We start from the raw sequence: 26006 nt of genomic DNA, 5'->3' as shown, positions 1-26006 counted from the left end.
ACAGTTGGAGAAGACGTGGAAAAACACGCCAAACTGCGTGACAAATAACACCCCTCCCACGTGTTAAATGTGTGACGAGCATCTATTTTAATCTTTTCCATGCAAGTTGATCATTATTGATGACTGCGCTGGAAGATGCAGTCCTCTGCTCCCCCGTGTCCACCACGCGCATTTACGCACATACGGAGAACCAGGAGGCTTCGATAAAACTTCTCCTTTGGGGGCACAATATTTTTAGCATGTATTTCTGTGCAGCATAACTAGAACATCTCGGTCTATTTTACCTGAACCTCTGCATGCAGTGAAAAAGAGCAGCAGTAAAATTCCTCAACTTTCACAGTCATCATCAGACTCTTTTCCACTGCGTAATTCTTTTTATTGGGGCTCCTAATATCTTTACCAGAGTGACACACACGGAAAGCTTGTTTCCAGTTCAGTTCAGTTTAGTTTATTTGCCATTCGCAGTATAAAAACACACTGGGAAAACAGTTGCAAAGAGCTCAAAGTGCAATGTCAACATTTAACGGATAAAACATACGAAACACAAGCCTAAAAAAATACAACACATGGACACATCCTAAAACGCATAAATACTAAGAAACAATAAAAACACTGTATAAATACATAGCAGTAAAAGAGGTAGTGCACCAATAGTCGACATGTTTCTTTATAAGCAATTGATATATCATAAAAGCTTTTTGTGTCTTTTTGAAAGTGGATTATTTGATTTCCTCAGCATAAAATCCAACCAATCCAGTAACTGCTGCATGATCTTTTTGGGGGGCTGAATAGAAAAGGCCTCCCTCTACAGGAGAGACGCAGTGGAGGAGCGGCCTGGTGGGTCAGCAGCTCTGCAGCTCAATGTTTAGAGTCCTGGTGGGCGTTGAAATGAAGCGAGACGGTGGGAAGATGAAGATGGAGAAACCCGCTTAAAGGCACGTTTACAAATAGGTCACTCCCACCGTTTGTTCTTTTTTTAAATAATGGGTTTCACGGGGAAAGAGTGCCAGGATGCACGGACTTTAAGGTCTAATTGAGCCTGCAGCTAGGACACGAAACAGTTCTGATATCCTGAAACGGACTGCCCGTGAAAATGTGAAAACATAGCAAGAATATGTAACGATGTGTCTGACTGGAAAAATCTTGGGAAAGTGGGAAAAAAACACAAAATATAACAAAAAGAAAGAACGAAAGAAAGAAAGAAAGAAAGAAAGAAAGAAAGAAAGAAAGAAAGAAAGAAAGATCGCTTTGGGTTTTGTTTAACTTCTCTGCGCGATGCTGTGATCAGCTTCATATCTCCTCCTTCAGACCTGTTGAAATATGCAGCATGTTCCTCGTTTGTCATTGTGTCAGCGGCTTTAAAGATGAGAAGAAACGCAATCCTTGGCTAACAACTTGCTCCTCCTCTGCGCGCACAGCTAACTCCTCCCCGAGCACGGTGACAGCAGCCAATCATATCTCATTCCGCTCCTTGAGGGTAAGAAAAAAAACCTCCAGGAGGCGGAAACTCGCTGCTGGCAGCATATAAACGCGTAAAGGTGGGATTTTTGTATCGATGTTACCGCCTCTAATCTTCGCTCTCTGACAGAGAAGAGAGCGCAGGGAACTTGAGGTGGATTTGAGAGGCAGTCGTCAGGAAAGGAGCCCCCAAAATTCCCCCACCTGAGTGATCCTGAGGCCAGTACCCCATGCTGCTGCCGCTGTCGCCAGTCAGAGCGCTGTCCGTCCGATGTGGTGCTGAACCTGCGGCTGTTGACTTACACCTGGTCCAAGTGAGACTTTAGTAAAAACAAAGCTGGACTAAAGCTTTGCCCGTATGGATTAGAAATAAGTAGAACCCCAGAAGAAACAGACAACACGGAGCAGAAGTGATGGCTACACTCCCTCCCGCCTCGGCGCTGTGAGCACCGCTGCGCGCTGCCGCTTCCAACCCGGAACCCTGCAGAGCCTCCGTAGATGAGGAGAGTGACCGAGGCTTCCCATCAGTGAGGTACGCTGGTCGTCTCTTACACAAGGATGGTTGGGGAAAGAAATGTAATAGATTGCGCTTAAAAAGGGGGTCTACGGCTGCGAAAATGGGCTGTATAAGCTCCAAAGCGCCTGTTGGTAAGAACTCATTTAATTTGACTCTTTTAGAAAAGCACGCCGCAGGAAGCCTCTTTTCACCCCCACATTTGTTTTGCTGCAGTCTTCCGCGAGCGCAGAAGCTACGTGCAAAATTTTGGGTGCTTGCAGTGCACAGCATGCTGAGCTGGAAATGTGATCCACATGGAAGCTCTGCTGAGTCATATTACCGAGGGGGCCATACGTGTGAAATGTGTGGAATTTAAACAATCTGTTGGAGTTTGGTGGTCTATGTGTTTGTGGAGGGGAGGGGGCTGCGTTTTTCTGGGGGTGTTGGGGAAGAATAGTTGAGGGGCTGTTTTTCTTTTTTTTTCTGCTGCTAAACATCGCGATGCAACGAGAGTTGCAAGAAGCTTTTCTGGCGAGCACGCGAGTCGGGGGCAGAGAAAGACAGAAGAGCTTCTGACAACATCGAGGCTAAAGATCTATTAGATCTCTGACGTGAGGTCTCATCCTGGCACGATGGTTCTGACCGCGCTGACCCAGTTTAGCTGCAAGGTGGGACATATTTATGATTTTTATTCTTACGCATGAGATATGGTTATGGCTATATGGTTATTGTTAACCGATTTGAACAGTTTCAATCTTTTGCAGCAGACAACCATCTGAATTTTACCAAGAAACAAGCTCCCTGTTGCCACCACATCTTTTTACTCCCATCCCTTCAAATGTCTCCGGGGGGCCCTTGCCCCCGACCTCTCCACCCGTGACTGGCTCTAAATTAAACCTCACCCACATCCATCGACCCCACCCCCCATTGAACCCGTGATTTTTTCTCCTTTTCGGGCTCTCAAGTCACCCTCCACTTGATGATCATGGCGCATGTCCCCTTCTCCTTGTCGCGGAGTGCGTAAGAACACGCTCTAGCCCCATAAAACCCACACTGTGCGGCTTCCTTGGGGCTCATGCGCCCCCACTGCACATCGAGTAGCTATCACTCAGCCACCTGTTTGCCGCTTATTTATCCTGCAGCTCGTACATGTGTGATATCACCCTACTGCTTGGTCTTGACCTAATTGCGTTAATTCGCTTCTAAGTCTGTCCGAGAGAGAGAGAAAAGGAGAAAACGAGAGAGATGCACGTTAGCGGTCTCTCTATCTGCAGTTTCCACGACAACGGAAACTACGGAGGAGAAAAAGGAGTGTGCGCGTGTGTGAATGTGAGCCAGAGCTACAGTATGAACGAAGATGTTAAATGAAAATAACATTTTTTTTCTCCTGGAGGGAGGAGATGCTGGCTGTTGATCTCTGAGAGATCACAGCCAGGAGAAGCAGATTAACTCAGATTAAAAGACAAATTAGACACGGATGGAGACAGTGGCGGAGCTAGGCTTTTACATATAGGGTGGCCGGAGGATGGACTTTTTATTCTCTAACACACACACACACGCGCGCGCGCGCGCTGCTGTGATGTCTGTGGTCACATTAAAATCATGTGAAATAAATCATTTACATTAATATTCTTTTGCAACATGACCAGAAAGGTTGTTTTGGGGGCACAGTATGTGACGGATAAATGGCTTTACCCCCTTGCAGTTCTGGCTTACTGTCTGGTGGTGGTAGACTAGATCCTTGTGTCTGACCATAATGATTTGTGTGGCTAGCTCCACATTGGGAGGTGTCAGGGCTGTTGATATTTAGGCTGGGGTCAGTCTTGGCCTGATCTGTGTCCACCCTCTTTACACAAAAGTCAGAAATAACTCAATTTCTCTTCATTCTTATTTTTCTATACAAGTTAAGTCTGGTTCAAGGCTAAATTTCTCCATATTTTCATACCGTAAGTCAACTAGCTGCTTAGTAGCCTCCTGTTTGAATCAAACTAGATCATGTAGTCAGCAGTGCTAACTCGGATACTTTGAGCATCTTTTTAATTTTTTTTTCAACTCCAGTATGAAAATCTTGATTAAGTGAGTTGATATGTATTCCCTAAATATGCACAAAACTAAATATGACATGGTTTCACAACATCATTTGAAAACTAATCTAGTTCTAGCATATAACTAGATTAGCACCACATAGTTTCATGCTAACATCAGCTTTATAACAGCAGTTGTATTGGCAGATGTCAGTATATATACAGATAGATCCGAGTATTACAAAGGAAGACTTATTAGGAACCTACTTTCAAATTTACTTCAAACTGGTGTGATACTGGCGATCCACCGTTACGAAGATGTTTCTGTCCTCTTCCAGTGAACTGAAGTAGAACTGGGTTTGTCCAATCAGATTTCAGAGGTAGCCAGTGGCACCCTGGTCACCCCTCTAGCTCCACCCCAAGTTTCAGTCTGCTGTTCTCCAAAAGGCTTCGTTTGGCCATTTGGTTCCATTACATGAGTCTGCATGTTTGGACGTGTGGTCACACCTACAACGTCACAGAAGCTCCTCTTTGTGGTTTAAAATAAGTTCTTGCCTCCTCACCCCTCTCTCTCTCTTCCGTCACCCTCAGGATTTAAGACTGGGCTCAAGTAACAGTCACGTTCTGGAAAATAATCTTTTACTAAGCACGTGCGCATCTTTAACTCCTGTTAACGATTCTTTCATTGACTAATGTGGCCTAGATTCAGTGGCACAATACATCCCAGGCATCTGATCTCATCACACCCTGATAAACGGAACATATTGGATTGTTCTGCTGGGGAACTTGAGCTCGCGGTGCTAAACGGTGAGGCTTTGACCCGCAGAGTGAGTGACCGCTCTTCATATTGGACTCAGTGTGTGAGATGGGTGCTGGTGACTAATCGAGCGAGTTGTTCTTTTCACAGTCAGTAACCAGAACCGCCTTCCTGCAGGGAGGGCCTGGAAACTGGAGCCAGGCTCTGCCATTTAGAGGGGCCCACCTCCTAATCTCGTTTTGCAAATCTGATTTGAAGAGTGGCGAGCACGCGAGCGATTGTGAGCGTGTGCGGTCGGAAAGGAGCTGTCCATGTGCTGAAATGTCTGCTGAGAACTGCGATAGTTCTGTGCGTCAGAGAGATTTGGTTCGGTTTTAATGTTCACCATTGGTCCCCTCACGGTCAGCAAAAAGGCCAATCTGACGTAATCGGACAGATTTTCGTGCACGCGCTGGCAAAAATGTGACTTTGCTGAGTGGTGTTTGCTGGTCCTGGCAGCGTGTTGGTGACATGGCCTCTTCCGCCACAGAGCTGCATGGCACAACGAGAGGTAAACAGTAGGGGTGTAAACAAGTCTGATCAGATAAGATATTATATTGATCCAGTGGTGAAGATTTCAATCTTTGATGATTATACAGATTTTGATTTGGATTGGATTTAAGATCCAGTGATTGATATGAGACGATTTAACATGACTTCCATTCATATCAAATCACAAAATATAGCGTGTACAGCATCATTAACCTTATATCTTTATGTAGAAATTAAGGCGAAGAAAATCAATTATGCATTAGTGCACTGGCTCTCCAGAGATTCACTTCACCAACACAACGTCTGCCAGTCTGGTACCCAAATAATAAATAAATGAGGACCAAATCTTATAGTAAATGTCAGTCTTACATTTAGACGTACATGTAAAAAAATTCCACCAGTATTATGTCATAATTAATGTTATGCCACCCTGTTAATGCTGGAGGCTTTCGATTTGTCCATTTCAGCATTTTATTTCTGTACAAAAAGAACATTTATATCAAAATCTTTTAGAATTTATGTGTCTTTTTAAGTTGTTTTTCTTGCAGTCCAAACAACAGAAACATAGCATCTCTGCTCAGTTTAATATACAGAATTAGAAAATAGTCTGTCCACTATGTTTTCCCAGTAAACATAATGAATAAAATTCCTGAAATCAGCATAACATTGTTACATAGTTCAGATTAGTTGTGATTCATTCTATGTTGAAGCTAGGGAATAATCTGCAGATGATGAAAACCTCTTAGATGAATGCTTTAATCTTTTTTTTTTTTTTTTTTTTTGCACAAGAATAAGCAAGAGACCATGTCAGGACCAATTAATCTCGTCAAGTCAAACAGACCCACTATCATTCTTGATCCCATCAGCAGTCAGTATACATCAGAGCTGGATATAGTCTAAGCCTTACTCCTGTTTAGAGTCTCAAACTAAATATATTATAACTTAGTTAATACATCTGACTTCATCATAATTACACATCTTTGATTTAGGTTGTTAGAACAAAGTAAATGGAAACAAGTCAACATGAACATCTTGCAGATGATTATTGTGTCCATGTCTGATGTGATTTTTTTTCAGTATGGAGTGATAATATTGGATCACTGATCACTGAATTGCTGTATAGTTACATCCCTATTAAATATGTTACATAATGCTACCACAAGCATGTTGCTTCTTTCTGCTTTTCTGTGTTACTCTGCCTCCCTCACCGATAAAAGTGTTCCAAGTTCATTAAATATAAAACAGCTCTGTGCTCCTGAAGGAGTCCTACCTGCATGTAGAGCATGGCTTTAAAGTGCATGGAAACAGCTCCATCCCTCACAGCCTCACCCCATGTTATCTCACTACATGCAGTCTCTGCTGCAGCAATGAAGTCCAAACACTTACAGAGGATGCTTTTTCTCTGGATGTAAGCATTTTCTGGAAGTGGCACAAACTTAAATACACTTCTTTAACTTCTACAGGCATCTCTACATATTAATCCTGCATCTTAACGGTGCCTGTTAAAATTAAATCGAACTATTTAAGTTTTAATGCTTGGAACCTCAACATATAGATGATATATTTCCTATCAGTGTTTGAATGGTTGATTTTCTTTGGGGGAAACTGCAGTGAGATACAACAACATTACATCTCGGTCATCCTCTTTGAACGGCTGCCCTGGGCTCCTGGTGGAGGCATGGGTTGGCATGGTGATTGTATCTTTACAGAGGCACCTGTGTTAGATAAAAACTCAATCTGTGTTCTTAGTCTCATTCCAGCTTTAAACAGAAGCCTGTTACGAATATAGCATCTTCATCAAAGATTTTATATATTCGTGGGCTTTCATTTATCGCTGTGCACGGAGCGACTATGAGGTCTACGACTGTTCAGCTGCTATAATCTTCACGTGGCTCTCTTCCTCCTGACAGTTGCGGTTGACAGTTCGTTACGTGTGGACTGGAGCGCAGCAAGTTCAAATTCTGACCTCACACTTTTGGGGAACACACGGACCTGCTTGGCGCGCAGACTGATACTGACAGCACCTTTGGGGGTCCTGGACTTCAGCGAGGTGCCCCTCAACTCTCTCTTTATCCCAGAAAAGTTTCAGTTTGGTCCAGTTTTGGAAGCAGATGTGGTTTTGGATGGTTTCATTTAGCTGTTGATGGGTCTTGAGCCGGTCATGTGAATGAGAAAAGCAAGATGCTGGAGATGTGTTTTCATCTTTCCATGGATGATGATACCACTCCACATTGGAGATGTTTCTGAGAATAAACCAATGGAATTAACAGTGACTCAGTCCCACAAAGCATCCCTTTAAGCTGTGACAGTAAACTAGCTTCTGTGCAGACTTTTTTTTCTGTGACATGCCAAGATGTCTGCTGTGAAAATGTTCCATGAGCAGAAGGCTCCTCTGTTGTAACCTCCATGTAAGGAAGTGAAGTAATACTTGGAATAGTTCATTCAATGAGTAAGCTCACATCTCTGATCTTTTACTGAAATAATGGAGGGATAAAGTCTATTCTACTTAGCTTTTCATACAGTGAAAACCATTGTTATTATCAATAGAGGGATAAATAATTACTTTTTACTTTAAGCTGTAGAAGGACTTCATGTTAATTGATGAAAATTGACTTTGTGCCAAAATATCCGCATTTTATATAAAAGAAACCACTCCCGACAGGCTCACTGTGATGATTTGATGCAGGCCACAGGTATATAGTGTTTTATAACCTTCACAGACTCCTTACAGATTTAATCTAAGATGACGGTCTCTTTGTAATTCACCATATGAAGCGGAAAATGATTTTCTCAACCTTCCAAGTTGAATAATTACCTTATTAATTAAGGCATTCAGGTCTGTAATGTATGTTTCAGCCCAGGGTTCTTTCTCAGCTTTAGATTTTTATTAATGTTAAACAGTTGGTTTCTATAGTTATTTACATGCCGTTCAGCTTAATTAATAATTAATTTTCTATTTGGAAATGTAAATGGGATCTCAGTGATGCGTGATGCCTCTGGACTGCGGAGAAAAGGGTCGTGCAGACAGTTCCGATGTTTCAGTTCAGTCCTGCAGAACAACACATCTGTATTTGTGACCAGTTGATTGCAATCAAATGAAGGTCAAACTGCAGATCACTGCAGCAGGTGCATCAGTAGTTTAGCCAAAAACAGGTTCATTCATGCTGGGTTACATCTATTTGCTTATATGGGGCTGAAGTTTAGACAGAGGCTTATTTTGTATGAAGGTGATGATGATGTTAAAGATGGTGAGGATTCCATTGTGTCACACACTATCTGGGTGTGAATATGATGTGATGCAGGGATTAGCAATCCTGAGTAATCCATTATGAAACGCAGCCTGTCTGTATTCATGGGCAGGTGTGTTATTACATTGAATTTATTTAATTTAAATTTTTTATTTGAATGCGACAATACATATTAATGAATGTACAATACTGTTGTAAAAATGCCAGATTTAGCAGGTTGCTAATAATACTGCTCACTGTGGGAAACTGCTGCTTCCCACAGTGAGCAGGTGGGGGGTTAAGGGCCTTTATCAGGTGCCCACAGTGGTAGCCAGGCTGGGAACTTTAACCTGGGTCCTCGACCTCCAAGTCCACTTCTGTAACCCCTATGCCTCCTCCCTTTAATGAGAGCGCTCAGCCCGAACAACGAGGCTGGAATGCAGCTTCTTTCCTGAGGCTCATGAACTTTGCATCATAACCTGTCCTCTGCACTTTGTTTCACTTTGTGTATTTATTCATTGTATTATGATTTTAGGTGTTTTATTTCAAACCTTTAGGCTATTCATGAAATCTTTTATATACTATATTTATTTAAAAAAATCTTTAAAGCTAGGCCTGAGCGGCAATTTTTGTCTTTCATGTTTTTAGACGTTAAAAGACAATAAAATGAATTTCGAACCTTGACTCCTCAGTATTGCTGTGCAGCAGAAAAACGGTGCACCTGAGCAAGATGTTTGGTAATAAAGAACAGAAGGATGCTTTACTCAGTTAACCAGTTCAACATGGCACATCAAATAAAACCTTTATATTTGAGTCGGAGCATGTGGAAGATGCAGGGGTGGGACTTTGTAGTAATCTGCATCACCTTTGTGATTCCAGATGATGCAGGTTGCATTTTTTTAAACCAGTGCCTACTACTAATGTCACATTGCGTGGAATAAGCTGCTGATTTTGTGTCTGTGCTACCTTCACTGACTCAAACACGCCACTTAACCAGCAGATTTACTACTATTTTTGCATCATTGGTGTGAATGTGCACTTCTGTTCTGATAAGGTGCAACTATCTCCACCACCACACAAAACATGCTAATGTTGGATATGAAGCTTATGTAGGGATCGTAAGGTTGGAATTCAGCTTGTCTTTAATGTTGGATTATGTCTGAGAGTCTTAGGGGCTGAGTTATGACGAGGGCAAAACTGCTGCGCTATTTAACATTTGCTGCGCAGTTTTGCTCTGGTTATGATTAGCGCCTGATCTATTAAGACTGCTCCTGTTATCATTTGCGGAGCAAACAGCAGTATTTAAATGAGGATTTAGCGGCGCTGTTTGCTCTGTCATGTAAGGTTCTGGAGAGCAAGGAAACCGCAAACACAAAATTAACTTTTATCCGATAGAAGTTGAGACAAATAAAGGAGACAAATAAAAATATTGCGGAAGTCGAGGAAAAAAATCTAAATGTCACCAGAAATGCTGCAATATAGTTTCATATTCAAGTTCAATTTATTTATAAGGCACACTAACAACAACCTTTAGGAACCAAGGTATTGTACATATAAAAACATGCAAGGAACAAATAAGAAATAATAAAGGTTTAAAAGCTATAAAGAAATAATAATAATAATAATAATAATAATAATAATAATAATAAAAGACAGGCATGATAAAGTCTTTAAACTTATCCAGCAATTCTAATATTGCAACGCTGGATCGTCTCCACAATCCTCTTCTCTGGCATTCTAAATATATTAATATAATAGAAAAAAATGCATTATCTTAGTCGCCTTTCATGGTGTCTGTGCCTCCTCCTTAAAATGATTACTGCAGCCATTGCGCGTATACTGTTGTGCCAATTAGCACCTGGTTTTCAGAAACGCTATTTTTAGAGCAAACATAAACACCGCAAACTATTTGCGGGCTACATGAATCCCACTGCTGCGCAAACCAGATTTATTTGCATAGTCTCCTCCCACTAATGTGCACTTTCTGGCCGGAACGCCCATAATGCATATGCAGTAGCTTCAGAAACGCAAAGTGGAGAGCGGCGCAGTTTTGCCAGGATAACTGACGCAGTTCCATGTTTGCGGCTTTGATAGATAAGCTTGGGCCGATCTGCACCTGTTTTAGTACACGCAAAGCGTTAATAGATCAGGGCCTTAGTGTGTTTGAAGGTGTAGACATGCAAGTGGTAGAATGAGATGCAGCTCAGCAGAGTTGGCAGGCAGTATGAGACAAACACACACACACACACATATATATATATATATATATATATATATATATACAGTCATGGACAAAATTGTTGGTACCCTTCGGTTAATGAAAGAAAATATCACAATGGTCACAGAAATAACTTGAATCTCACAAAAGTAATAATAAATAAAAATTCTATGAAATTTAACCAATGAAAGTCAGACATTGCTTTTCAACCATGTTTCAACAGAATTATTTAAAAAAATAAACTCATGAAACAGGCCTGGACAAAAATGATGGTACCCCTACAAAAGACTGAAAATAATGTGACCAAAGGGACGTGTTAATCCAAGGTGTGTCCACTAATTAGCATTACAGGTGTCTACGATCTTGTAACCAGTCAATGGGCCTATATATAAGCTACAGGTAGTCACTGTGCTGTTTGGTGACATGGTGTGTACCACACTCAATATGGACCAGAGGAAGCAAAGGAAAGAGTTGTCTCAGGAGATTAGAAAGAAAATTATAGACAAGCATGTTAAAGGTAAAGGCTATAAGACCGTCTCCAAGCAGCTTGATGTTCCTGTGACTACAGTTGCACATATTATTCAGAAATTTAAGATCCATGGGACTGTAGCCAACCTCCATGGATGTGGCCGCAGGAGGAAAACTGATGACAAATCAAACAGACGGATAATACGAACGGTAACAAAAGAGCCCAGAAAAACTTTTAAAGAGAATAAAGGTCAACTTCAAGCTCAAGGAACATCAGTGTCAGATCGCACCATCTGTCGTCGTTTGAGCCAAAGTGGACTTAATGGGAGACGACCAAGGAGGACACCATTGTTGAAAACAAATCATAAAAAAGCCAAACTACATGTTGACAAGCCACAAAGCTTCTGGGAGAATGTCCTATGGACAGATGAGACAAAAATGGAACTTTTTGCCAAGGCTCATCAGCTCTATGTTTACAGATGGAAAAATGAAGCATATGAAGAAAAGAACACCGTCCCTACTGTGAAACATGGAGGAGGCTCTGTTATGTTCTGGGGCTGCTTTGCTGCATCTGGCACAGGGTGTCTTGAATCTGTGCCGGTACAATGAAATCTCAAGACTATCAAGAGATTCTAGAGAGAAATGTGCTGGCCAGTGTCAGAAAGCTTGGTCTCAGTCGCAGGTTATGGGTCTTGCAACAGGACAATGACCCAAAACACAGCTAAAATCACCCAAGAATGGCTAAGAACGAAACATTGGACTATTCTAAAGTGGCTTCAATGAGCCCTGACCTAAATCGTATTGAGCATCTTTGGGAGGAGCTGAAACATGCCGTCTGGAAAAGGCTTCCTTCAAACCTGAGACAACTGGAGCAGTTTGCTTATGAGGAGTGGACCAAAATACCTGCTGAGAGGTGCAGAAGTCTCATTGACAGTTACAGGAATAGTTTGATTGCAGTGATTGCCTCAAAAGGTTGTGCAACAAAATATTAAGTTAAGGGTACCATCATTTTTGTCCAGGCCTGTTTCATGAGTTTATTTTTTTTAAATAATTCTGTTGAAACATGGTTGAAAAGCAATGCCTGATTTTCATTGGTTAAATTTCATAGAATTTTTATTTATTATTACTTTTGTCAGATTCAAGTTATTTCTGTGACCATTGTGATATTTTCTTTCATTAACCGAAGGGTACCAACAATTTTGTCCATGACTGTATATATATATATGTATATGCATGCACACACATATGCACATCATATGTGAATCTACAGCAATAACTGAATCAGATGTGAGCATGAAACTTCTGAGATAGATCTCTTTGCACTGTCTCCATCAAATCATCACAGGATGCTCCATTGTGAAAAAAAAAGGAAAGAAAGGAAGAAAAGAAAAAGTAGTGAAATAAGTTTTGAGGTATTAGACAGGTAAGGCAGGAGTTTTCCCTGAGGACATATCAAATCCCCCCACACCAAACTGAGATGATTTCTTCGTGCAGCAGTCTGAAATATGCTCAGTTGTGGGTGGACAGCATCTGATGTTTAATTAAAAGCCAACACAATATATCATTCCAGAGCTCCTCCTGGGTACGTGCCATGTCTCCTCCAGATTATCTGTGAGCTGCTCTGTGGCACAGGAGGATTATCACGGCCTGCGGCGGCAGGCGATACCATCGCAAGCCCTGGGATCCCCTTCGCTTGTGTACAGCCTTTCCAGCTGATAATTTAGTTGTTTGTTATTATTTTTACAACTTAATAAAAAGAAATGAGAGGTCAGAATCAGGGTGATGCTTCTGTGATGACCTGATTTAATCATCAGTGTCTGAGTATTGATGAAAGGAAGGAAAAGTGAAGGTTTAACTACACAGAGACTCAACAGTACAAAAACGGAAGTTATCCTCTCAGTTCTAAAGAGAGGACTCTGGTGGCTGAGTCCAGGAGCTAAATAATATTTCTGTAAGTAAAAACTGAAACTCAATCAGTACCTGCATGATCAAAACTACCATCAGTTTGCCGCTGGTACATATTGGGCAGCAGCATAGTAGTATCCACTCTGAATGTGGCCCTCACTGCTGATGTGCCCGTTTCCTGTGTGAGAATAGGTCGGGTTATAGAAGGACTTAGCAGACAAAGGAACTTGTCAACATTTGATACTCCCTCTGTGGTTTGACTTTACTGAAAAGGCAGAGTTGATGGAGGAGAGGAAAGGAAAGAGGAGGAGTATTTGTTTTGTCTCGTCCTCTTAATTCTCTGCAGAAAGGACTTATTTGCTGTAGCACTGAGAACACCGATCTCATGTTTTCTAATGAACGTCATTGAATGAATTTGTGGTGCATAAATGTCTGCCTGTCAGGTACAAAACAGAACACTGTGTAGCTTGAGAAGTTTGACCTCAGTTACCTGAACAAGCTGCTGGCTTGCTAATTAGCTTGCAGGCTAATTTAACAAAGGTGTGACATGCAGCCACCGTCAGCTTTGAGCTTCACTGACCTGCAGTCTTTCAGCCTGTTTCTGCTCAACATGAAACAAGATGTGTTTAAGCCAGAACTTTTATGTGCTAGATTACATAATTCAACATAAACTCACTGAAGAGTTGCTTCCGAAATGCTTATTATGCTGTATAAGTATGTGCTTGTGCTCACGTTTGTAGCTGCTCACTGCCTGTGACTCATTAAAATGCTGCGTGCAGAGAGAAAATCCTCTAGTTTTCAAGGCCTCGAGGAACAGTGAAGTAACTGAAGTACTTTGACTACAGGAGTCTCCTATCCACAGAAAGGCAGCTCAGGGTTTTCCTATGAGTCATTGCAGGGTGTTATCACAACATTCATGCTGAAATGCTGAGCAAATTTACAGACTTATTTACCTATTTATTTATCTTTGTTTCAGGTGAATGTTGATGACACCATTGAAATGTTACCAAAATCAAGAAGAGCGCTCACTATTCAAGAGATTGCTGCGTTGGCCCGATCCTCCCTGCATGGTGAGTTATTCTATTTTCCCATTTTCAGTGCACATGCACAGTGAACATGCTGTAGCATAACTACTAAAATGTGTCATGCAGGTATTTCACAAGTAGTGAAGGACCATGTGACGAAGCCTACAGCCATGGCACAGGGCAGAGTGGCCCATCTTATAGAGTGGAAAGGCTGGTGCAAGCCTATGGACACTCCAGCAGCCCTGGAGTCAGACTTCAACTCTTATTCTGACCTCACGGAGGGAGAGCAAGAGGCACGCTTTGCTGCTGGTAAGATACAGTGTTTATTACATATTTCATAAACTTTAAAGAAAAATGACTCCTTTCTGTTACTCTCAAACTTCAGGGCAAATTTTATTTTCCTTTCTGATCCATAAGAAAAATTGAACAAAGCTGAAAATAAAAAAATGAAGTATATATGCATCCTTCAAATAAAACTAATGTACTTTAACATGTGAAATAGGGGTAACGTGTAATATGTAAACAAACATTTGTGTCATGTTTATGTCTGGTGTGACTATCACGTTTCCACAACGATGGCTTGATGTGTGAAAGCACACACTGACGAAGAGCTGATCCACCTCTGCTTGATATGTATAAATTTACAAAGAGGGAACAATGACAGGTTAGCGGGTTTGTCTTCTTTTCACTGATAAGGTACAAGAAGGGTGAAAAAGTCTTCTGTCATATAGAGAGAACTGTAATCTGATTTCTTTTTTGGCTGAAAGATTACATTTGGGGGAAAGAGTCATGTTCAGATCTCAGCAAAGTTAAAGTGGCAGTGAGGTGACTTTGTGCTGCAAGAGAAGAGACTGTAAACTGCAGGTGAATTATTCAGATATGACTCTAAATGTTCATTTGCACAAATTCAGCTCAGACTTATTCTCTCAGACTTGAAAAACATTTCCAGAGGATAACATACAACATTCAACAACTGTCATACAAAATAAGCTGACTGATGATGTAAAACAGACAAACTGTCTCTTTACAAAGAAATAATTAAAACATCCCCCTCAGTGGCGGCAAGACCTCACTGAGCCTGAACACATCAGACAGAGACGACTTCTAAAGTGGCCTGAACTATTCCACCACACATCCATGTATAACGGTTTATCTTCACCTCCAATTCATCTGTGTCCTCCATCTGTTACCGCCTCACCTCTTGTCTGGTTTTCACTCCTGTTTATCACCCCTGCCTCTCTTTCAGAGATTCTACTCCCTCTTAATGTTCCCCCTCCCTCTGTCTTTGTAATACCAATTTTTCAGTGTTTTTTACTCCGTCCTGCCTGTTCTCCTTCCGTTCACTGGCTTGCTCACCCCCTGCAATGCAGACTTTCAAGGTTAATTTGCACAGTAAGGTTTTGCCCCTGGCTACTGCCACCATGACTGAGCGATTTTCCTCGGTGCCTCCTCATTCTGCTGATTTCTTCCCTCTTTAATACCTGTTAACAGAAGTTATCTACTCGTAAATGTGATTAGTTGCTTTTAAATGCAACTGATAAGACAATTCAAAGATACTGATTTATTAATAGTACAGCATGTAACTTTGAATGCTTATACACAATAGTTTAAACCTGCCCCCCTGCCAGCACCTGACTACCGTATCTGGCTTGTAAATGACACACCAACACAGATGCTCTTCATAATTTTTCATGTTCTTATCTAAAACTTGCTGAACGCTGTCTCTGCAGCTCACATCCTCAGTGTGGGTCCACTTCATCAGGGAGCTGCCAGTTGTGCTGACTCTGTACACTGTTGTCAGGTTCTCCTTGTGGCCCAATGATGCTGTTACCGCGGTGACTGGACATGCTGTGTGAATGTCAGCTAGTGCATAAACTGAAGATGTCCGAATCTGTGAATCAATGGTTTATGTATTCTCTCAACCCCACCCTCCAAGTCTCACTCATCCTTCACTCCCTCATCCATTTATCCATCCTTCCTGCTCTCATTTGTTCATCCATCATTCCCTCTTCCATCATTCATTCATTATTTCCTCCCTCATCTGTTCATCCATGCATCCTTTCATCCCTCACTTCTTCATTCATCCTTCTCTATCACATCTGTTCATCATAATTTTCTTTCTCATCCATTCACCATCCTCACCCTTCAGCCATCCTGTGCTCTCAATTATTAATCATTTATCTCTCTGTCATTTGTTCATCCATTCTTCCGTATCACATCTGTTCATCATCTTTTCTTTTCTTATTTGTTCATCATCCTCACATCATACATCCATTTATCCATCCTCTATCTTCCTCTTCATCTCTCATCATTTACCCCATCTCAATTCTTTCTGGTTCTTCTTCATATCATTCATTTCTCTTCTTCAGGTACTGTGTGGGGTAAAAGTTTTGGGAATTTTCTGGAGGCTGAACCCCACCCTGACTCTCCTTCTCACAGGCTTGAATCATGATCCAGCTGATTCAGTCAGAGAACTTTAAAACCACTAGATATGTGATGTTCCTTAATGACTCGATTCGTTTGAATGGCTTTTAAATGAGCACTTGGCTGTTCCAGCGAGAGCTGAAGATCACAGCCTGATGAAGCCAACAGAACCACATCATCCGCAACAAGCAGAGACCTAATCCTGAGACCACTAAACCGGATCCCCTCAACACCTCGGCTGCACCTAGAAATTCTGTCCACAGCCCCTCCCACAGGAGTCCCTGGAGGACACTGTCAAATGCCTTCTCAGTCCAAAAAGCACATGTAGGCTGGTTAAGCAAACTCCCATGCCCCCTCCAAGAGCCCGAAGATGGTGTAAAGCTGGTCCACTGTTCAATGACTGGGAAAAAAACTACAGTGCTCCTACAAGATCCTCCCAGTCGAGGTCAGCAGCCCCCCATCCCCACTGTACACCGTGTTGATGGAGCATTGCTTCCCCCTACTGAGCCGCCAGATGGTGGACCAGAATCTCCTCAAAGCCATCCTGTTTTTCCCTCAGCGATTGAACCATTGTCTTAACTGGCCGAAACCCTTCAGCTGCCTCTGGAGGCCCGTCAGGACTCTTTCTTCAGCTTGATGACATTCCTCACTGCCGGTGTCCACCAATGAGTTCAAGGGTTTCCGCCACAACAGGAACTGACAACCATATGGCCACAGCTCCAGCTGGCTGCCTCGCACAGAACACAGCCCATTTGGACTCAATGTTTCCCACCTCACCCAGGACATGGTTGATGCTCTGCTAGAGATGGGAGTTGAAACTTACTCTGACAGGGGGCGGCACCAGACATTCCCAGCTGACCCTCACAACGCATTTGGGTCTGTCAGGCCATTCCTCCCAATCACGCCCCTCCAGGTCTTACTGTTATTGCCCACATGAACAGTGAAGTCCCCCAGCAGAACGAATGAGTCCCTGGAAGGCGTGCCCTCCAACACCCCATCCAAGGACTCCAAAAACGGTTGGTACTCTGAACTGTTGTTTGGTGCATAAGCACAAACAACAGTCAGGACCATCCCCCCACCCAAAGGCAGAGGGAGGCTACCCTCTCGTCCACCGGGGTAAACTCCAATGTACAGGCAATGAGTATGCCCACACCTGCTCGCCGCTTCTCACTGGGAGCAACTCCAGAATGGAAGAGTCCAGCCCTTCCTGGGGGCCAGTGGTTCCAGAGTCCAAGTCATGCGTCGAGGTGAGTCCAATTACATCTAGCCAGAACCGCTCACCTCATGCACCAGCTCAGGTGCACCAGCTTTCCTGCCGGAGAGGTGACGTTCCACATCCCTAGAGCTAGCTTCTGCAGCCGAGGTTTAGACCGCCAGGGTCCCACCTTTGGTCACTGCCCAGCTCACACTGCACCCGACCCCTTACGACCCCTCCCACAGGTGGTGAGTCCACAGGAGGGGGGGCTCATAACCCCCTCTTGGGCTGAGCCCGACTGGGCCTCACGGGCAAAAGGGACATATTTTTTATTATTATTTGTTATTCTTATACATGTAGTTAGTTTTATGCATAACTAAAAATTTAGTAATTTTTGGAATAAAGTTGTTTTACATGGAAGGTAATTGCAGCCAGCTAAGTTTTTGTTGTGATATAAACTTTTTTGGTGAGGGAAAATAAAAAATAGTCTCACTGTCAAAGCATGACAGATATGCTTTCATGTATGCCCCAAAGTCCTGCCTGCATGCATTAGACACACTATACCATGGAGCCCTGTGGTTCGTTACTGACTCAAGATCCCTCTTACATCATTGTACTCTGTATCTGTTAGTGGGGTGGACATTGCTTACAGCAAGGAGACTAGTTCACTTTCATATTTCTCTGTATAAATCAATACTAGGTCAACTTCCATCTTACCTTGGCACCTCATTACCTTAAAGAATCAGAAAGTTTCATTCTGTTTGAAATTCCACTCATGAGGACAGAAATTGGTGAAAGGGTTTTAGTTACTCTGCCTCTTGGAACAGTCTACAAAAAGACCTGAAGCTGACTCAGTTCATACCTGCCAGCTCCTTCAAAACCCAGATTTCACAGTTGATGTCATCTTCACATACGTGTTTCTAGTTGGCACTGTACACTGTTTTTGAAAAAGTGAAAGTTCTTTGATTTATCTTTAAACTTAAAATTTTCTGTATTATATATGTCTCATGCTTTCTATTTGTAATGTATGTTTTATCTGTCTGTAATAGTTGTTGCTATTCTTGGTCAGGTCTCACTTGCAAAAGAGATGCAAATCTCAGTCAAATTAAATTAAATCAAATCAAACTTTGTTTATAAAGCGCTTTTCATGTCAAAGGCAACACAAAGTGCTTTACATAATAAAAAAGCTATTCATGCATATTAAAAAATAAAACATGCCTTTACACACATCAAAATGGATGACATAGCAATTAAAAAAACAGAAGTTTGACTTTTCCCTGGTTAAATATAGAGCCATCTTATGGAACAGTTCAATGAAAACACAAGCCAAAAAAAATTATAATCAATATGTCAGAATAATATATTGGTGGGGTGTGTAATCATTCTGATCCAAATCTTACCATATAATTTCCACCATTGTTTCCTTGATAAAATAGAGCTGATACCGATTGAATCCTAAAGAAAAAAAAAAAAAAGATAAAATAAGAACAAGACAGTCTTTTGAATGGCACTTTAAAAGGAATGGCTCCTCAAGATCCAGCTTTCTTCAAAGAGCCATAAATCTCATCTCTAAAAACCACTCCATCACCTCGCTTCATTAAACCAGTAAACCCACTTTGTTGAGGCGCCTATAAAAACGTTCAGATGGAGTCATTTACTGTCAGACTCAAAGCTGATGTTGACGTGTGTGAAAGTTCAGCATCACTGATAGCCGTTACCAAGATGGTGACAGGGAACAAGGTGCTTTGAAGCTGATCTGTGATCTGCAGCCTCAGTGCAGAAAGCTGTCTTAGTTTATATTTCATAAAAAAGCATTACAAAAGGCCTGAAAGTAGGCTACCTCCCACATGTTGCTGCATCATTTTATAGTCGCACACACACACACACACACGCACACACACACAGAGAGGAACAAAGATCTGTTGGTGTGCTCTGTTCTCTATAATGGCCCTCTTTGTGTGTTGCTGTATGTGGGTCAGTGACATTAAAAGTATGTTTGCAGCAGTTGAATGCCGTCTTTCTTCCTCCACTGAAAGAAAAGGACTTTCAAAAGAGAACTAAAGAGCAGGCTGAACAATTTCATCTGCAAGAGGATGTGCCAGCGTTAGTGAGGAGAGTTCAGGGCCCAGCAACAGAGCAAGATGAATGTAAGGATCGATCACTCCCTCTGTGGGAGACAACACATGAATACTGAGCATTGACCACAGAGAGAGTCAGAGAGAGACACACACAGAGGAGAGAGAAATCAAAATGAGAAGGCAGGGACAGAGCTTAAAGATTGCAGGGGGAAAATACAGCGACCAGCAAGAACCAAGAGAAGCAGGTGAGTCGATAGAGAATGTTATTGAGAGACTGGAAGAGAGGTGTGGCATTAAGAAGAGCAGGGAGGAATACAAAGCAGATGGGTGAAAAGGTGGGGGGTGCAGAGGAAATGACAGATGGATTCACAGCCGCTGATTGGAGAAGATCAGTCACTTGGATCTTGTAGCTTATTGGTTACGACACTTGCTGAGTCACACACATTTTACATGAACGTGTGTGAATTTGGCTGTTTGATGTGCTCTCTGAAACTACTGCTTGTACTCACCTAAAGATTCATGAGTCTGGGGCAATACTGTAAGACTTCTATAGATGATGAGGACAAAAGCAAAACCTCATGCATGTTAAAACCTTACATTTGAGTCTCAAATACAACGTGAGACTGTTATTCATCATAAAGAGGAGAGATGATGGATAAAAAGAGAGCAAATGTTTTTAAATCTGAAGCATCTACCAGCTAAAAACTCCAGTGTAACACAGCCTTGTCTCTTTGTGGGTATTGAGGTCTGAAAACATCTTCATTTAACAAGCTGTTCAGATCTGGAGCTGAATTTAGACCAGTTCACAGCATAAAAACACAGTTAGACTGAAACCAAATCAGTACCAATAACCAACCTGCCGACAAGGGAGACGTAACTTAGCACAAAAGTATAGAAATCAGTGTTTTTGGCAATAAATCTTGTTGGAAAGGCTGTTTATATCCCCTTTAAATGGAGCCACATTTGTAAGGAAAATGTACTTGTGTGACGATTCCACTCGATTTGTGCTTTCATTTGAAAGCTAAATAAACAGGCTTTCCAACAGTTTTAGATTTTATTGCCAAGAGATCAATACAACAAAAAAAAATCTACAGAATACAATTTTCCACAGTTTATTTAATAAATAAATAAATAAATCAGCTGTGGGACTCTGGTATTTGGTGATGTTAGCATGTGTGGAACTTCTATTACTTTGTATTTTGAGAAATATAATCACAAAACAAAAAAAGCCAACTAAGTGTGTGTGAAAGTGAGTGAGCTCATCAATTCACTAACACATGTTTAAACGGTTGGACTATGTGCCTTGATGGTTATTTAGTATTATAATAATAATAATAATAATAATAATAATAATAATAATAATAATAATAATAATTATTATTATAATAAAATCTACAAACAGCTTGAAACTAAACCAGCACAACAGAATAGGCTGAAATTGATTGGCAGTATTCCAATCAACTAATAAATTAATTTTGATAGAAAAAGCCAAATAAACAGGTTATTTAATAAGTTTAATAAGTAAAATAAATTTTGCAAGTTAACGCAAAGCTGTATCACCAATCTGAGAAGATTGTTTGAAGGTGTTTTAAGGGAGGCCCTCTAAAACAGATCTGTAAAGAAATATTTCCCCTTGGAGAATTTTGATCAAACTATGTCTCAAAAAATTCTGTGTTCTCTTGGCTTTTTGAGAGCAACACACATTAAACCTGCCCTTCTTCTGATTTTTGCTCAGCATATCACCCACTCACTGAGGAGCGTCCATCTTAAGCGCTGGAGAACATGGGTTGCAATGGGAACGCTGTCTGAGTCCAGTCCTTGCTCTGCTCAGACCTGTCAATCAGACCACAGCAACAAAACTGCAACGCTGCTAATGCTTCCTTGTTGCCATGCCAACCACGTAACTGCTTGTGTGCATATGCAGCTCACATGTGCATAATATGTGTGTTTGCAGGTGTGGCGGAGCAGTTTGCCATCGCTGAGGCAAAGCTGAGAGCCTGGTCCTCAGTGGATGGCGACGAGTCAAATGATGACTCATATGATGAAGATTTTCTGCCTGCCAATGAGCCCACCACACAGAGCACAGGTAAACAAACACACACACACACACACACACACACACACACACACACACACACACACACACACACACACACACACACACACACCCAACAGCTAAATCCCATTTATTGATTGATACACACCCATTACACACCTTCCTTATCCATCTCTCCCCCTCCCTCTCTCTGAATGCTTCCCTGTCCCAGTGCCCTAGTTTTCATCCTCCCAAGACATTTTTTTTGTTCCTCTGCGCAATTTGATATCCCTCTTGCAAGTTTAATATCATTTCCTTTGCTGCAGAGACAGAGCCTTTGTGAGGATGGTGTGTGAGTGGGTTATAAATACACACAGTGTGTTTGTTCCTAGCATTGTATGTTTACGTGTGTGCGAGTGTATGTGTCAACATTCATCTCTATTACACGCAGCCACCAACATGAACTGCAGTAATATCATTCAGTGTGCAGTGGGGGCTTCTCTGTCTTCATATATTCTCCAGATTTTTACGTTTTGGCAGAGGCCATTTAGCCAGAGAGATTTCACACGTACCAACCTGTGTGTGTGTGTGCATGAAATCTGAGATGAGTCACTGAAACTGTAAAACCCATTTGACCTTCAGTAGATTGTTATTTATGGGTTAGAAGAAATGAACATTGTCTCTCCATATATATATATAAATATATATATATATGGTGTGCTGGAGCTCATAAAGAAGCTTCAGGTAATATTGTAATTTCTTCTTATATTTCCTCTCCTATCGTTGCTCCAGATGTGCCATCGTATCCTCCCTACCTGAAGGACCTGATCCACAGCCAGCTTTGCCATCACCTGGGCCTGCGAGGGCCCTGCCCCGAGAGTGGCAGAGGAGCCGCAGAGGGCGGTGGCAGCAGAGAGCCCTCCCCCACAGCTGGCTCTCCGGATACTCTGTGCTCCAGCCTTTGCAGCCTTGATGAGCATCACCCTCTACTGCGTGAGCTGGGGGGCCAGCGCTGCTCCCACTCCCACAGCAATGCTGCCGAGCTTGCTGCAAAGATCCTTTCTGCTCTACACGGAGGGGAGGAGCTGCTGGCCCGACTTCAGAGGGTGGGACAGAGCGGGCCTGGTGGACTGGGAGACTGTGGCTTCCACAGCCTGGGTGGCAGCGGACGGGGTGGCAGACCTTGCGGGGGTCAGGACTCTCCTTGCTACTCCATGTCTTACTCTGAGACATACCTCTCACCGGGTGAGGATGGCGACACCCCCTGCAAGGACTATGAGAGCACCATGTGCCAGGTGGAGGCGGGGGGCAACAGGGTGGAGTATCCACCTGACTATGACCCACGCAGGAGGGTGTCTGACGTAGCGTCGTCTGGGGTGGTTTCCCTGGATGAAGAGGACGAAGAGGAGGAGCTGGAGGAGCGGGCAGAGGAGCCAAACACCCAGTGACTCCTCTCCGCCTCAGTAACAAATCCCTCCTTCAACCTGGAGCACTTACTCTTTTTTTTTTAACTATTATTTTTTTTTTACATTTTCTTCCCGTCTCCATGAAAACGTCCGAGAAGTTTGACTAATACAGAAATCATCTGTCTTTGCCTTACTCACAGAATTTCTCCTCCTCTTCTTCCACGTGTTGACTCTTCTTGGTTCGAAGGCGTCCAAACAATCTCTTTCATCGGTGTGAAAACTGCGAGCCGGACCCGTCAGAGCGGTCCAAGCTGCTGATGCTCGCCGCTTTCTGCCCTGCAAACAGACACCAGGAAGACAGAACAATTCAGTCCCAAACTCTGACTTATCTTTGCATGTTTTCCAAGCGCTGAAATCGACGGGCTGACCTGGTCTGGAGCACGACTTGTAAACTCCCCAGCTTCTCCCTCAGAGAGAGAAGGGGGCAGGTTGACATTGCATCCTGACACCTGCCCTCACCTCCCCTCTTCCTCCTACTCCTGTGTTGCAAGAAACTAAATAGCATCCTTTTGGGCATGGCTTGCTGAGTATGCCAAACTATTTAACCCTGTCACTGATTATTATGAGTAAATGCTGGAATGTCTTTAAAGTGACAGGACATAGTATGTATTTTAAAATAAAGAGTAAAAAAAGGATTTGTCACAGATGATATGACAGAAATGATATGCTTTTCTTGTACTAGTTTTCTATCACTCCAACATGGTGTCGTTATTCCAGACGTCATTATGATGGACATGTGACATAACGATCAGCTGCAGCTGTTCTGTGGATTCCTGCAGGGAAGACACCAGAAAATAAAAACACATGCAGAATGTTTCTGAGTTGACCCTTCAGCGATAGATGTTGGGGCAGGAAGTGGCAGAAAAGATTTTTTTTTCCTGTGATGAGATGAGTTGCATTGGAGATTTTCTATATTTTTGTATGCATTGTCTTGCTTTGATCTCTTTGCCTATGCGGCGTGCCAGTGTATGTGGTTTTTTGCACGAAGCTAATGTGGCTGTAGATTTCTCCTTTTTCTTCATTATCACTGTGTGATATAGTCTACTTGGAAACAAAACAAGCAAACAAAAAAACAGTACAAATGTGAACAAAAAAAGTTTTTTTTATTTCAAAAGATGGGACTGTGATACGTTTGTTCTGATGATGCCATTTGTCATGATCCTCAAGAAGACTTCTCGTTTTTCTTTACTTTACTTACAACTTCATTCTTTCCTTTCATACTGACTCTTGGAAAGCTTTGCTGTTTAATCAATATTTTCCCTCCTTTTCTATGATGCTTGCAAAAAGGCATGTCTATCTGACACATGCAGAATCTCTCATCTCCATGGCGACATGAGGAGCACTGTAGTGGTGCTCCCAGAGAGAGTTGTCATTCATGCAACTCAGGAAATCCCATTGGACCAGAGCGTCAATGCATCCCACCCACCCACATGCAAACTACTCTATCAGTGTCATCCTCCATGTCTATTTGTGTGTGTGTGTGTGTGTGCGCGCGCAGTTATTTTCTAAAAATGATGAAAGCACAGATTCATTCCCAACTCCTATGCTGTTTGTTTAGAAAAGCCTCAATGAGCAAGTTTGTATTTTGACATATTGTGAAACTGTGGGTATGTGTATGTGTGTGTGTGTGTGTGTGTGTGTGTGTGTGTGTGTGTGTGTGTGTGTGTGTGTGTGTTGGGGTGTGAGTAGATGTATTGTAAGATGTCAGCAAGTGCTTCAAGCTTGCAGTGTATATTTGTTCTAAAACTCGCCCGATGCAGTGATTCCCTTTAATATAGTGTCTGGTGTAGCTGAGCTTTTGTCAGATGGTGACCCGTTCTGGAGATTTCAGAACTTAAATGTCCAGGAAAGTAACTGACTGATAAATGTGAAGCAAACACAAATGAATTAGTTCAGTTTATTTACTTTCTAACCAGCAACTAATGATGACAAAAAAATCCAGTTAAGGAGAGTTGGAAAAGACAACTCAGGGGGAACCATTGAAGCTGTGCCTTTCATATGTTGACCTATCAATTTCAACCATCATCCTCCATGGTGTCCCTAAGGCCATAGCTCAGCTTTATTCCCCTCCACCACTTTAGGTGAGGAAGGGCAGTCTGAACTGGACGGATCATCTGACACCCTGTTGCATCTGATGTGTGTTTTTGTTTGTGTTCCTGCTGAAGGGAGAGGCTACTGCAGGCCAGTTTGCGTCACCGTCCTTTTGGTTGACATTAAAAGCTGGCAAGGCGAGGTTGTGCCTTTGTCCGGACATCGTGACGTGAGCGTGCCATTGTTCCCCGACTCCCCTTTTCCTCTACGTATCAGCTCACCTTGACCACCACCATGCAAGCCTTTTCTGTGTCTGTCCGTCTGAAAGTGTGTGTGAGAGAGAGAGATGGCGGGCACCTTGGTGTGATGCGATTCTCATTTACTCAGACCTCTACAAACCTGAGAATTCAGACTTGTACTCTCCCTTTTATCCTGAATCTCTCGCTACAGTCCCTCTCTGGTGGTCTTTCTCATATTTTCATCCTTCTCTGAGCATTTAGTCTTCAGAAGTACAGAAATGGAAGATTTGTAGCTGATTCAAACACAGACAGCGTGATGAATGTGTCCCCTCTCCATCCTCCTATCAGTGTCCTGTCATTTCCTCCCACTTCTCTTTGTGTCTGTCCTTCATTTCATTCCCTCCCTCTTTACACACACACACACACACA

The 26006-nt window shown here is 42.4% G+C and overlaps 1 protein-coding gene across 4 annotated transcripts; it reads left to right on the top strand.

The window, feature by feature from the left end:
- Nucleotides 1–1271: 1271 nt before the first annotated feature.
- LOC121646571 (protein FAM131A-like) lies at nucleotides 1272–26006 on the top strand. Of its 4 annotated transcripts, none has more exons than XM_041995635.1 (5): nucleotides 1272–1990; nucleotides 14061–14154; nucleotides 14236–14418; nucleotides 21761–21892; nucleotides 22634–26006. In XM_041995635.1, exons 2-5 carry the CDS (start codon nucleotides 14085–14087, stop codon nucleotides 23287–23289), a joined length of 1041 nt encoding a protein of 346 aa, XP_041851569.1. In that variant the 5' UTR covers nucleotides 1272–1990; nucleotides 14061–14084; the 3' UTR covers nucleotides 23290–26006. The 4 variants fall into 4 exon arrangements, with proteins under 4 accessions (XP_041851569.1, XP_041851570.1, XP_041851568.1 ...); XM_041995636.1 differs by lacking the exon at nucleotides 1272–1990 and adding an exon at nucleotides 2020–2106; XM_041995634.1 differs by lacking the exon at nucleotides 1272–1990 and adding an exon at nucleotides 2113–2622.

Source organism: Melanotaenia boesemani, chromosome 9, assembly GCF_017639745.1.
Source record: "Melanotaenia boesemani isolate fMelBoe1 chromosome 9, fMelBoe1.pri, whole genome shotgun sequence".
NCBI classification, from domain to species: domain Eukaryota; kingdom Metazoa; phylum Chordata; class Actinopteri; order Atheriniformes; family Melanotaeniidae; genus Melanotaenia; species Melanotaenia boesemani.
The sequence above is the reverse complement of the archived record's forward strand: the minus strand, read 5'-3'. Positions and strand labels throughout refer to the sequence as shown.

What these genes read in the sequence shown, in the direction of transcription:
- LOC121646571 (XM_041995634.1), top strand. Translation starts at nt 2,587, where the DNA reads ATGGTTCTGACCGCGCTGACCCAGTTTAGCTGCAAG. An exon ending in GGCCCGATCCTCCCTGCATG is followed by an intron (nt 14,155 to 14,235) that starts GTGAGTTATTCT and finishes TGTGTCATGCAG; the next exon opens with GTATTTCACAAGTAGTGAAG. An exon ending in AGAGGCACGCTTTGCTGCTG is followed by an intron (nt 14,419 to 21,760) that starts GTAAGATACAGT and finishes GTGTGTTTGCAG; the next exon opens with GTGTGGCGGAGCAGTTTGCC.